A 12,374-nucleotide genomic window follows, 5' to 3' on the forward strand; every position below is an offset into this window, starting at 1 on the left:
TCCATAGACGTGCTCTAAATTTCCTATCCTAGGGAAGGTACAATTATTTCATACATGTTGTGTAATACCCGTCCTGGGGTAGGTAAAATATTCTTTTGCTCAAGATGGCAAATGATACATAGACATCAAAAATTCTTCTATCCTAAGAATAACAGGTATGTTCAAAAGTTTTCTCATTGTCTTATATGATTCCAAGCAATGCCGGGTGATCTTGTTAGTGAATGGCAAAAAAACTGTTTTTTAGCAGATATTGTGAATAGAAAAATTCTGGTAAAATTAGGCAAGAATGGATTTTGAAATAAAATTGATAAGATTTTTTTTCTTTTTCACAACTAAAAATAATAAAAATTTAATAAATCAATGACTAACTTAGTTTAAGAAGCCTGCCTTATTTTTAGCAATCTTTTTGTAACTTACCAGAATTGTTTCTGCCTCTTTCAAATTCTTCTGGAAATTCTTTATGTCAGTGTCTCGTTTGTCAACTTCCAGCTTAAGGTCATCTGTGATCTTCTGAATTTCAATTTGTTCTTCCGCTAGAGATTCAACAAAGAAAACAAGAAAAAAAAAAAAAGAGTTATGAATTTGTTTTGATGTTTTTTATTATATCTTGGCTGATTTCCTCTACTGCCTTCATCAGATTCAAACAACAGAGATGCAAATAGTAGTGACACCCATCGATCTTAAAACACTTTGCATGATCAAAGATTTCAAGGTAGTTCTACTAAAATAGTCATGATGTAACGGGATGCCGGGTATCCTGTTGAGCTAGATCAAAATGGGAGAGGATGAGGTATGGTTGGGGGGGGGGGGGGGCATGCTGACACTTGGTTAAGGAAAAACAGATGTTTATGAGATTTCTGTCCACCAGAGAAGAAATAGTATCTTTTTCAATGAAAAGAAAATATAAAATCTGATAATAGGATTCGTTGGAACAAGAGATTGTTTTTCTAGTTGGATTTGGTAAAAATGAATTTTAACTACTAATTGAGTGAGACAGGTACACTGACTTGGGTTCAAAAGGTTGATTGATTGATTGATTGATTGGTTTTACGGCATATCAACCTATGTGGTCATTTAATGCCGGAGTCCTTTTTTTTTTTTTTTAACTTTTTTTATTGGGAGGGGGGGAATGACTTTTTCAGCCTTTCCTCCCTTTTTTTATAAAATTGAACTAAGAAATTAAATGTTGTATTTATACATGGATGTGTATATTTGGATGACTTTAAATTTCCTTAAATTTTCTTATATAAATTTACTTTCCTTAGGTATGCTAGAATATTTGCTGAGTTGACCTTTTCAAAAAGGTCTTCCATATTGCTTTCTGTATAATATAATTTTCTAGTTGGGGCAAGGTCATCACACCCAACTAGGATATGTTTTACTGTGAGTGTCTCCTGGCATGGGATGCACTCTGGCGCCGATTCTCCATTTAGTATATAAGAATGAGTAAAGTTGGTGTGCCCTATGCGCAGCCGAGTCAGTATCACATCTTCTCGGCGTGATCTCTTGATGTCCGGACATCGTTCCTTAAGTTCAGGTTTGATTGAGTATAATTTGTTGCCCTCTTGCTGACTCCACCGCAGTTGCCATTTTTCCTGTATGTATGCTTTTATCTGGGGTCTAAGATCAGTATGTGGAATCTTAAAATTATCAGTTGGAAGGTGAGAAGATCTTTTTGCAGCTGTATCTGCCCTGTCATTGCCTTTGATCCCCACATGGCTGGGGATCCAGACAAGAATAATGTTTTTAGTAGTTGAAAGGATATTGATTTTTTCTATTAATTTTGTTGTTAGTGGATTTTCTTGTTTTTGATTTTGTATAGATAATAGGACTGATAGAGAATCTGTGAGAATGATGAAGTTTTTGGTGGTTTCCTCTGAAATTATGTTGAGTGCTAGATCGATAGCTATAGTCTCTGCAGTGAATATAGATGCTTCATTTTGAAGATTTCTCTTCATTGTGGTTTTATGGTACGTTGCTGCACATCCAGTGTGATTGTTGCTTTTAGACCCGTCTGTATAGATAAAGGTGTAGTCTGAATATTGTAATTTTAAATGTTGAAGTTCGTCGTGGTATTCAATAGGGTTTGTGGTAGATTTGGACTTTTTGTTTAGGTTGAGTTTTATTTCAACTTGTTTCATGGTCCATGGGGGTGTTTTAGGCAGTATGAAGTTGTGAATGCTGGAGATTGGAATTTTCGATTCTTCAATGCTTTCCTTCATTCGGAGCCCGAACGTTTTGATAGTTTTTCTTCTCATGTTAAAGAGTTCTTCATATTTAGGATAGAAGGTGCATTGGTATGCAGGGTTGTTTGGGCAAGACTTCAGTTTCAGTAAGTATTGAAGGGTTAACTTTTCTCGCCTTAGATCTAGTGGGGGTTCGTGTGCTTCCGTGTATAGACTGTTCACGGGGGAAGTTCTGTATGCTCCTAGGGCCAATCTTAGGCCAGTATGGTGAATAGGGTCTAGGCTTTTTATATATGATGTTCGGGTTGATCCATATATGAAACAACCGTAGTCTAGCTTTGAGCGGACTAGTGCTCTGTAAAGTTTAAGGAGTGTTTCCCTGTCTGCACCCCAATCGGTATGTGCTACCACTCTCAAAAGATTTACAGCTTTGTTACATTTTTTTTTCAGATAGTTTATGTGTGGGATGAATGTTAACTTTTTGTCAAATAAAATCCCTAAGAATTTGTACTGGTCAGTAACTGGTATGGGCATTCCTTCCATGGTTAGGACAGGATCATTATGCATGTTCTTTAGTTTGCAGAAATGCATGCATTTCGTTTTTCTTTTGGAGAATCTAAATCCATTCTCTTCCGTCCATCTCATTACTTTGTTTAAGCACAATTGAAGCTTCCTTTCTATTATAGATATATATCTAGATCTACAGCATATTAGGAAGTCATCCACATATAGGGAGCAATCTACCCCAGGGTTAAGGTTTTTTACAATGTTGTTAATTTGGATACTGAACAGGGTCACTGACAGTATACTCCCTTGAGGTACTCCATTCTCTTGTTCTTTCAAGTCCGAGAGAGCTGTGCCAACCTTTATTCTGAACCGTCTATTTTTTAAAAAATTTTCAATAAAAATTGGCATTCTGCCTTTTAGTCCAAGCGCCTTCAGATCCCTTGTAACACCGTACTTCCACACAGTATCGTAGGCTTTTTCCATGTCAAAAAACACTGCTGTTAAATGTTCTTTCCTTACAAAGGCTTCTCTGATGAAGGTTTCAAGTCTGACTATGTGGTCTATTGAACTTCGGTTTTTCCTGAATCCTGTTTGAAATTCTGTAATAAGATTCTCTGTTTCCAGGAACCAGATTAGTCTTTTGTTTATAATCCTTTCCATGGTCTTACAAATGCAGCTTGTTAGAGCTATTGGCCTGAAATTCAATGGATCTGAGACGTTACTTGATTGGGATTGGATGTTTGAGTTTTCAGATTTGGGGATTGGTATTATTGTGGCCTCTTTCCAGGTCTCGGGTACGTTTCCACTGGACCATATAATATTGAAAATTTCAAGTAGGTATTTCATTGAGGCTTCTGGAAGTTTTTTGAGGATTTCATATGGAATTTCATCGGGCCCTGTAGCTGTGTCATGGGATTTGGTTAGCGATTCTTTTAATTCAGGCAAGGTAAGAGGTTGGTTGTATTTTTCAGTATTTTGTGATTTAAATAGAATTTTCTTTTTCTCTTCCTTTTCTCTAATCTTTTTGAATTTCTCTGTTTGTCTGTCACATGATGAAATTTTTGATAAATTATCTGCCAGGTTATTGGAAATGTCTTTTTGATCGGTGTATATTTTGTTGCCTTTAGAGATGTGGGATATTGGTGTACTACTACACTTTCCTTCTATTTTCCTCATCATGTTCCAAACTGTTTTCGCCTTGGTATTCACATTAATTTTGGATATATAATTTCTCCAGGTTGTTCTTTTGGATTCCTTTATGATTCGTCTGGCTTTTGCTCTGTTGTTTTTGAAGAAATCCAGATTTTCGCTTGTTGGATACTTTTCGAATTTTCTCAAGGCAGCTCGTCGAGCTCTGATGGCTTTTCTGCATTCTTTTGTGAACCAAGGTTTGTTGTGATTGTTGGTTTTGGTTGTTTTCGGTATGGTATTATTTGCTATGTTTGTGAGTGTTTTAATGAAGTAGTTCAAATGGTCATCTTCATCATTCTTTTCGATAATTAATTGGTTTTTGCACTGTTCCTGGAAGTCTTCCCAATCCGCTTTATGTAGGTTCCATTTGGGTGTTTTTTGTTCAGTGCTAGTGCTTAGACTTTCCAGGATGATTGGGAAATGATCACTCCCACAGGTGTCATTGTGTACTTTCCAGTCATAGTCCATATATATGGAAGGATCACATAAGGTAAGGTCAATGGCGGTGAAAGTACCTGTTGCTGGGTACATATAGGTGTAGTTTTGATTATTAAGGAGGCATAGATTATTTTTATTTATTATGTTTTCTATTTCTTTTCCTCTTTTATTTGTTTCTTTACTTCCCCATATTACATTGTGACTGTTGAGATCTCCTAGTAGAAAAAAGGGTTTAGGGAGTTGTTTTATTAATTGAGTTATCTCAGTTTCGTTGATTGTATCTTTTGGAGAGATGTATATTGAGCAAAGTGTTATAGTTCTATGTAGAGTCACTGAAACTGCAATTGCTTGCAAGTTTGTGTTTATATTTATTTGTCTTTGAGGGGCTTCATTCTTAACAAGTATTGATGTGCCTCCAGAAGCTCTGTCCGTATCTTTATTTATGTAGTTGTAAGATGTGTAGTGTTTTATGTTGATGGTATTATTTTCTTTCAGAAAGGTCTCCTGTAGACAGACAAGTGCTGGGCTCATATTTGTTATTAATAATGTGAGTTCATTTTGATTTGCTTTTATCCCTCTGATATTCCATTGTAATATTTTGTTCATCATTTGGAATTGTGTTCAACTTCCATCGTCTCCAATCCCTCAAATCTATTTTCTGTCGGAGTCCCTGTTCGAGATATAGATCGGGATCTTTCTTTTCCTGTTTTTGTTTGTTTTTTTTTTTTGTCTGGGGGGATTTTTGATTCTTTTCTGGCTTGTGATGTGTTTGATGGTTGTTCGGTTGTTTTTGTAGAAATGGTTTGTGGTTTTGTTTCTTTTTGTGGTTCAGTAGTGTCTTTACTTAATATTATCCTTGGGTTGGTTGCAGACATTGCACTATTCATTTTCCTCATTTCTTCTAATAGTTCTTTCATTTCCTTTATTAGTTTGCTTAGGACATCAATTTTCTTGTCAGTTGTATCCGTTACATGTATATGACCATTTTGATTGTTGATTGGATTAGTTTTTTTTGTTGCATCTGCATATGTTTTAGTTTCGATGATTTTCCTGGCCTCTGGGTAGGATATATTCTTTATATGTTTTAGTTTGGTCACTTCTTTTTCTCTTTTCCATATTTCGCAATATCTAGAGCCAGCGCCATGGTTTCCCAGGCAGTTGGCACACTTGAAATCTTTTCTGCAGTCAATGTGTGGGCCACTTTCTCCACATCTTCCACACACTGGTAATTGTGTGCACCGATCTTGATGGTGTCCAAACTTCTGGCACTTGAAGCATTGGAGGGGGTTTGGAATATAAATTTCTACATTTATTTTCATATATCCGACTTTCACTTCTTTGGGTATGGTGAGGGAATCGAAAGTTAGTATATATGTATTGGTATCGATTTTCTCACCGTTTTTTTTAATTTGAACTCTGCGAACATCTAACACATTCTGTTTCTGTAAGTTTGTCCGGATTTCCTCCAAGGGACAAAGTGCAAGTTCGTGGCTTTTCACTACTCCTTTGCAGGTATTTAGGGTTGGATGTCTGTAGCATTTGACTTTGATGTTTTCAAATAATTTTAGTTTCAATATTTCTTTAGTTTGTTCTTCGTTATGGGTTTCTATTAGTAGGCTGCCGTTAAATTGTTTTTTAATAGACTTTGGTTTTAGAGTTTTAAGATTTTTTTCAATTTTAAAAGGTGATAGTTTGCTCAAAGGAGTTTCCTCCATTGATTCTATTACTACGAATGTTGAGTTCCTTGGTTTTATCGTCTCTTCGTCAGAGCTACTGATGTCAGAGACATCAGAGTGGGTTCTCTTTGGGTGGTTGGGTGGTTTTTGGGAGGAATAAGCCATATATTTTGTTTTCTTTTTTCGTCATCTTTGTTCCCCACCCACCTCGGAGTCCTATTTGGGAAGAGCCTGGGGGGAAACCCATTCGCCCAGCCTCTACAGGGATACAATGATGATATAACCGACTTTGGTGGTATCATAATGATTATCTGTTCTCTCTTGATATTGCTATGGGATCTGTAGCAATCCTGAGGGGTTTACAGCCTCGTCATCGATATTCACACCTAATCGATTGACCCTCAGCCACCGCTTTCCATCATATATTAGGGAGTAGGGTTATTTGTGGGAGAGGGAGGATGTGTTGTATTAGTAGTGGGTTTTTGGAATGGGCAATATATGGTGGGGCTTGGCGTGACTGGCCGATTGGTCGGATCGGGCCTCTCCGACCGCCCGTCTAATTGAAGTAAGGGCCAAAGTAATGTGTTGCGGTGCCTAAACTTCTATGTATCCTGGTTTAGGTTCGCTCAATCACCAGGATCACGTCCTAAGACTTTACGGGTAGCAACCCACGGCTAACTGGTTGCCCCATTGAGGGATTTTTACCCTCTGCAGGGGGACAGTCGGTTTGTTCTCATGCCCTACCGACAGGGCAAAAAAATAAATAAATAAATAGATAATTTAATAGAATATATTTGTCTTCTTTTTCTTTCTTTTTTTTGTTGTTTCTTTTCCTTTTTAAAATCTGTTTCTATTTAACCCATAGTTGGGACCCTAACAGGTACTACCACTCCGGGTCAGGGTGGACCTGGGAGCAATGGCAATTAAGAGGTGGCTCCACACTCCCCAAGCCCGTAAGCTGGACCTCACCATCGGATGTAGTTTAAGGTCATATCCAGTAAGGAAAAAATAAAATATAAAGGGGGGGGGAATAGGCTGTTGTTTTTGTTTTTGGTTTTGCAGAACATAATTAAGTTTTACAAAAAAGATCAGAAAACAAAAAAACGTCAATGTAGGTGCATTTTGTCTCAGGAAGCCACAGGGCAGCCTGATCTGGTAGCACCAGGGGTTCAAAAGGTCTGCTTTGGTGTCTGGGAAATGTTGTCATTTGGGTCCACCTGATGTATTTAACTACCAGGCCATCAAGCCAGTGATAAGTTAGTTAGACAGATAAATAAATAAATTGAACCTAGGGAGAGATATGGACATGAAAGAGGAAGAAGAGGGTCACAAGAAAATAGAAAATGAAAAGAATAAAATAAGGGGATAGAGAAAAAAAGAGGTTCACAGGAAAAAAAAAAAGAAAGGTAATCTTCAATATGACAGAGGGGAGAAGAAGCCAGTTTTATAAAAACGATTGGCTTTTTAGAGTTAGGGTCTTTTTACTGGCTGGCATCGAGACGTCCACATCGCTCTCGCCCCGCTTGGAGGGGGGAGGGCGAAACCCTCATAAGAGCTAAGTTGAAAAGCTCTTCTTGCTCTTAGCTGGGAAATTAATTAGAGGAACTTAAGTTATACAACCTGCATCATGAAGCTCGGATCAAAGAACTCGACTTTAAACAAGTGTAAAATGATTTATGAATAATTATTTTGTTTGGTTTTTACGAAAATGAACCAGAGTTTTTCTTTGTTTCTCGATTGCCGGCCTGAATGAAGATGCAGTTTATTTCAGGTATGCCCTGCCAGATGGTGAAAGAGATAGACTGGATCCAGCACGAAGTCAGAGTGACGGCCGAAATCGACAATGTTGCCACACGGACTTAGGGTCATGCACATTTCGCATACCCTGAGCAGCAGAGAGATATTTTCCAGTGAGCAGTGAAAGTCTGATCACTCTTGAGGGGCCCACCACTAGACAAGTAAGAATGTAGCCCGGCCAAGTATGCTCCCGTGAACCAGGTTAGCGACGGATGCGGCCCAGCCCTCGAACAAGAGAGGGCGTTAAGGTTATAATATTTCTAAGACAAAAACACTTTAAGTTCTCAAAATATCACCATTTCGTTTGGAACTGAATATCCTTACACATGTGTTAGATGATATCTTGACATTCCAGCATATTTTTCAAGACGTTTCATTGTTCCATTACTTCCATTGTTTTCTAGACGGTGATAGCTGATTTGGCATCCCCAACGAAACATCTTCCGACAGAATAATAAATAATAATAAATGATACCGCTAGTCCAAAGAGATCCAGGCTTGGTTTTAGAAGGAGTGTACTCTTCTCTTACTGACCACCTCCTATGTTGACCTGAACGTATTAAGCAACTTTGTTTGGTCATACATCGAAAATATCACAAACATGACTTCGCACAAAAGCAGAGCATGCCTGACGACCGCCATCTACCGAGTATTCGCCAAGCTCCTTCCAGTTTGTGTGAAAAAGGCCTGCTCCGAGTTCCTAATATGTGTCGAGGCGGTGATTGTGGCTGAAAGCGGCTACATTGAATAGATATCAGCTCTATTACATAATAAAATAACCTGATTGATTGAGGCTGCAAAATCATGTACTTGATTCGACATTAATATATAGTTTAATTACAAGTCATAAAATATTTTGGTTTTAAAAGTATAAAAGCCAATAAACCGGAAGTCCAAGACTCAAGTTTTGCCCTCATTTGAGCTGATCAGCTACTCATCGGCTTGGGTTAAAGCTGGTTTTATACCTTGTCCCTTGTTCAATATGAGGCAGGTTCTTTCCACTGTCGGATCTGTGCCGCGGGTTACTTGATCTGTGTAAGTTAATAGACTTTCTTGTGTGTGACGTGTTTGCTCAGTTGGTGGAGTAGCACGCAAGAGGTTCGGATTTCAACTCCTGAGCGTGGATATGTCTAACTGATGAGCCCAAATGAGGGCGAAACTATGGTATCAGACTTATGGTTTGCTGGCTTTCTTGGCTCTTGTAGGCTTTGACATTGGTTCAGCTGTGGAAAATCATTATATATATATTCTCTCACACTTTCTGAACATATATATAAATGTGATAAATTCCTTCAGTTTAAATATCTGTTGGAAGATGTTTTACCAGGGACACCAAATCAGCTAACATTGTCTAGAAAACACCGGAAGTAATGCAACAATGAAATGTCTCGAGAAATATGCTGGAATGGGGATATATTTAAAGAGTTTTTAGCAAATTAGTAATAAACCTGTTAACACTACGAAATAGCCATTTTGCATAAGATATTTTTTTACAGCCCCTTCATTTAAAAGTACATTACCATTCCGCTAAAGAAATGTTGTCATGAAATCTGGAAATCATGAGAAAAATTACTTTCAGTTTTTGGGAAGGATACGAAATAAACTGGTCTATTTCTTTTTTTGTTATCTTATTTTTAAGACATCAATATCATGAGTATCAAACAAACATTTGTAAAAAAAATACTGCTTTTTTTTAACCCTACCTTTTTATTAGGTGGAGCTTGCCACTCGAACTTAAGGTTAGTAACAAAAACTCTCTTAAGCATCACACAATCGTCAAAAAAATAAATAAATAAATAAAAAAAAAACAGGTCCTTCCTCCTTCAAGAAAACCGCACATGATTTATCTCCCATAGAAAAAAAATAATTGATTGACTGCCCTAAAACGCTCGAATGGCTCAGACATGGTGGATTTTACATTAAATATATGCAAAAAATAATCCTTCACTCTGAATTGTAAAATAATTGAATTTTTTTGTTTACTGTTGTTTTCAGGGTTCACACATAATTGGCCTTAAGCTAATCACTAACCTGAAGTCTGAGTGACAATCACACACACATACACACACACACGAAGACTCTTAAAAACATACAATCCTCTAAGGAGAAAAAAAAGATCTCATCTAAAAAGGGAAAGACTTAAGGGATTTATTTCATAGACAAAAAAAAAAAATGATTAACTGCCCTAAAACGCATGAACAGTCTCGATATAATCGATTTATATCTATCATCTTTAATAATTTTTTTTTTTTTTTTTTTTTTTTGAACTCAGGTTCACCCTCTAACAAGACATATTGGTTCAAGAGAAGAAGCTTTTAGAGTAGAAAGCTTTCTGGCATTTAGGGACCTCAACAGTGGAGGGGTGTGATTTTGTTGCTAAACAGGTTTGTCGAGGATATGTACGTTGAGAGAGTACAAACGCAACAAATTTATATTCCATTAAAATATTTGTAAAACAGGCACAGAGATGCAAAACTGCAGTGATGGGAAAGTGGGATATATTAGATTGAAGACTCTTTTTTTGAACCCTATCCAAGAGGGAGAGACAAGTGGTAGATGCACCAGCCCAGATGTGGCAACAATACTCCATGCATGGGCGAATAGTGGCCTTGTAGAGGTACAGGACACTTTCATATGTGAGCGGTCTTTTAGGACGATAAAGGGAACCCACCTTTTTTGCAGCAGCCTTTCCAATGTCCTCAATATATTTGTTCTAGTTCATATTGCCCATGAATGTTAAGTTGAGGAATTTGAAGGAAGAATTCTCAGGTAGGGTGTTATTTGTCATGGATGTCGGTGGTTGGTAACGCATCTTGTCATTGTTACAGGAGAGCAGTTTAATCTTACTAGCATTAAATTTACATCCCCATTACCGGTGTGGAGGTAATTATCTAAGGATTCAGCCAGTGTCTTAGATTTGTGTACATCCGTTCATTTCTCATGCATGTTATAGAGTGTTGTACCATCAGCAAATATACTCTGACACAATATTATCACTAATATGGCGGGGAGAGGATCATCTTTAGTTTATATATAAAATAAAACAAGCTATCTTTTTAATCAACAGTTAGCCGAATCACTCATTTTACTAATAACATAAAAAGCTTTAATAAGTTTTATATATTATTCCTTAATTGGAATTCATTTTTGAGATGAGCATTATATATATTAATTTATTTTTATTTCGGACTATTATTCTCATCTTTATCAGTTGGTGTTCTCATCTTTATTGGTTGTTGTTTTTCACAATGTTTCGGTCAACTATTCCTCTGGCCTTCGTCAGGTGGTAACCGCGACGGATAGGAACTTCGAATCTCCTAACTGCATTCTCAGCAATCACTGCCATCCATAGTTGTTGTTGTCTCACCACGTTTTGGCCAAGTAAACCTCTGGCCGGCTTTGGGTAGGATTGAAACCGCTATCTTAAGACAATGTCCATCTGGAACCGCAGAGATTCAACGTCTCTATCAACTGCGCCGCAGTTAAACATGTTGGTCTTGAGCTACATATTTACAAAATGGAGTTTTTAAGCAAAGCTATTGATAAAGAAACCCAACAAAAAAAAGCATCCTTAGTCATCATCATCATCATATCATATGAATCCAGATATTCTATTGTTGGCATTGTTTTCCCTGATATTTTTCTTGTCAGAATTCTTTCTACAAAAGGTATCGGGTACTTACGGGAGGGACCACATGAAGGTTGCCAACATCTTGAAGTGAAAATTATTTTTTGTCGAACGAACTGGATTCAAACTTGGGACACCCATGTCATTAGGCGTTAACCACTGAACTACCCTCACCATTTAGCAACCTTAGAAGTTAGTGTCCCTCCCCCAATGATGCTGGGTTAAACAGAGCTAAGGGTGAAAAGATAACGAAACACCAAGGTCTTATGTATGACATGAAAAGAAATTGGAATCTTAGGAAGATCTCTATCATTCCAGGAGCAACCGGAGTCATGAAAAAGAACCCAATTTTCAAAAACGACCACGAAAATATACCCGTTGAACCAAGTGCAAGAGAAATACAAACAATTGCACTTACAGAGACAATAAGAATCTTAAAAAGATCTATTCATTGGAATGTCTGAGTTTTTTGGGGTTTTTTTACTTGGGAGTCATTATTTATCAAGGCCCGAAGGCCACTCGAGGATAAGAGTTAATAAATGTATGGTGGTAGTGTAGTAATCATTAATGGTATGATTTGAGTAGAATTTGATTATTTATGGGGAAGACTCAACAAGAACTTGTTTACATTGGATTTGAAGGCTACCATGTTGTATTCAACCGGGAAGCAGGATATGTTCATTACTGCAGCATGACGATTAAGTAGATACCATTTGTTTTACTTGCTCTTTTAATGAACACAATTGATCGATACAAAACATGGATAATGGTACCAAATTTGGTAACTCAATTAGCCACCAAATTATAACCATTTAAATCAAGAACTTCATTATTTTTACCCATTTTCACACACTAAACTGTTTGGTGTGTGATAGCTACTTATACATATGCTTGGTTGAATCTAAAACGAGATGCAACCACTGATTCTGCAATTTAATAACAAGAATGTAA

General features: G+C 37.2%; 1 protein-coding gene across 1 annotated transcript in view; it reads right to left on the reverse strand.

Annotated features, from left to right (window-relative positions):
- The window catches only part of LOC145287854 (mediator of RNA polymerase II transcription subunit 4-like), a 41,329-nt gene that overhangs the window by 20,115 nt on the left and 8,840 nt on the right, over positions 1 to 12,374 (reverse strand). The window contains exon 3 of the mRNA XM_080135734.1: positions 418 to 533. Coding sequence (XP_079991860.1) covers positions 418 to 533 — 116 coding nt within the window. The remainder of the gene's footprint in view (positions 1 to 417; positions 534 to 12,374) is intronic.

Source organism: Euprymna scolopes, chromosome 11 (assembly GCF_053919585.1).
Source record: "Euprymna scolopes isolate OS-2025 chromosome 11, ASM5391958v1, whole genome shotgun sequence".
NCBI lineage: Eukaryota > Metazoa > Mollusca > Cephalopoda > Sepiida > Sepiolidae > Euprymna > Euprymna scolopes.